General features: G+C 36.2%; 1 protein-coding gene across 1 annotated transcript in view; it reads left to right on the top strand.

The window, feature by feature from the left end:
• LOC119593792 overlaps window positions 1–2,340 on the top strand; it is a gene marked incomplete in the record, with an annotated part of 129,698 nt that overhangs the window by 28,228 nt on the left and 99,130 nt on the right. Inside the window, 1 exon segment of the mRNA XM_037942816.1 lies at window positions 140–306. Within this exon segment, the coding sequence (XP_037798744.1) occupies window positions 140–306 (167 nt within the window).

Here is a 2,340-nt window from a genome sequence, read left to right as displayed (position 1 = left end):
GGGATGTTACTTCTTCCATTTTAGCTTTAATTTGTTTATCATGAATTCTTGACAAACCCACACACTTCCACCTGCCCCACACATATGCTCTTATCAATATGAATTAGCTGTACATTTATCTCATTTTTGTCTGTCATAGGCAAAATTAGAAGAGTCTGTCCGAGCTTGTGATAGTGGGCGCCAACAGAAGAAGCAGCTGAGTAACCTGTTTCAAGAAAGAAAACGACCACACCCCATGCGTGACCCAGGGAGACAAGTGTATGCCATTTCAAGAGAGTTCATGGTGAAGTGGAAGAGTTATATAAGGTTAGTAAATATTCTGTGCAGTTAGGGCTGAATGCAATACACCAAATGGTTTAGGAAGGAAGATATTATATACTGTAAATATAGATCATATTTGTTATACTGCTGGTGAGGTGAGAGATCTATATACTGTAAATATAGATCATATTTGTTATACTGCTGGTGAGCTGGAGAGATTTTGTATTGTATTGGCCTGTTGAAGCTGTGGTATCAAATTGTGAGAAATTGTGCATAGCTGTATTTTTAGGGCTGTGGTCTAAATGTATGTCAGCAGAAAACTGATTTCAGACCTCTATCCCAAAGCATTACAAACATGGGTTTCATGAATCATGTTTCCCATGTTTTTAGAACCTCTAGGATGCATATGGGAGAATGAATATCCTTACTTGCAAAATGATATACTATAGTTCCATGGTTTTCATATGAAAACATCTTTCTTACACTTAGCTGAAGGCATATTATAAATTCAGCATTTTGCATTTGTTTGGCTTGGCAAATGCAGCAGCACCTTCTGTAAACAGCATTGGATGATATGAAATCAACTTAGAAGAGCAGAGAATGCTTCTTTCAAATCTGCTGTCAAAGAATATTGATCATCTTCCTATCATGAATTGTATTTCTACCTCTGGAAGCCCCCATGCTTGCACTCTGGTGTGACATTAAGTGGCAGGCTGGCTACCCTGATGTACCTAGGAATGTTTCATATTATGCTAGTTTTCCTACCTCCATTAGATGATATAGATGCTCTCATCACTTAAGCAGTCTTTTCCAGGTATGACAATTTAACTCTGATAATTACATTACTGCATGTGAGAAAAAAAGGAGGTACGAACTCAGAACAATGGGAACATATTTTCCCTCCTCACACTTCTAGGCAAGCATATGCACTTGCTAGGAACTTCACTACTGCATGGCAACCAGAGGGGTTAACAATTAGTAGCAGAGGAAATGCAAAAGAAATAATGGGATCATGACACTTCTGTAGTTATACTCTTCGTAGGTCTGAGGCAATTGGCAGTAGTTATATATCTGTGATTGCTTCTCAACTGGAACATGTTGATTATTCTAGCTGTATACCAATGGACGAGGAATTTGATAAAGGTTTTGAATGGCTTGTTTGAAGATTGAGTGGAAAAATGACTTATTGAATGACAAAGGAATTAAAACTCACCAACATTAATAAAGTAGCACAAAGGCCATTGGGATGATAATTTGAAAAGCACTTTATGAGCAGTTTATCACACTTTTGTGTAAATTGTCCTTTTTACCAGTTTAGAATATCATTGTCAGCACTTTTGTAGAATACTACTTAATTTTCATAAAGAAATCTAAGGGAATGCTTGGTTGCTGTGATAGCCAGAGTTGCATCTGAAGTAGTAAAACATTTTATTTATCTTTTTTTTTGGGTGTCCATGATAAATTACTGGTACCTGCCCTTGGAGAGGATTTTCTAGGCTGTAATGATACAAACTAAAACATATATTACAGGGCTGTACAAACTGGATATGTAGTTTGTATACATTATCACTTTTTCTTGCTGGTTGTCATGTCAAAACTCAATGAAATGCTGGTCTTTGATTTTATAGGTGCATGAGATTTCAAGAATTGTCTTTGCTTCTTTCCTTTTTATTCTTTACTGAACATTGATATTATTTTCTATTGCATTTACTACAGAAATTGTATGGAGTTGTACAATGTCTTCCCCCTGACATTGAATTTCGGTACATTCATGATCATATATAGTGAAATTTTATTTTCAGTAATGTCTTTGTAAAAGGGGGGTGCGTCTTACACTCTTTCAAATACAGGACTCATTCCAAGAGGAGGTTTTTATAGCGTCACTCAATGGCCTTCAGGTTCTTTTCCTGGAGGCCGTTGGAAATGGTTACCCTGATGGAAATTTTAGGAAAAATTACCATGAAATTTTACCTAAAATCAATCTCTGGAATTGTATTTTTTTCCTCATTAATATACACTTGTTGTCAGGAATGCTCTTTGACTTAATAACAATCCTGAGAAACAGTATGTATGTTTGCT

Source organism: Penaeus monodon, chromosome 32, assembly GCF_015228065.2.
Source record: "Penaeus monodon isolate SGIC_2016 chromosome 32, NSTDA_Pmon_1, whole genome shotgun sequence".
Classification (NCBI taxonomy): domain Eukaryota; kingdom Metazoa; phylum Arthropoda; class Malacostraca; order Decapoda; family Penaeidae; genus Penaeus; species Penaeus monodon.
Note: the sequence above shows the minus strand (reverse complement) of the source record. Positions and strands in the feature narration are given on the sequence as shown.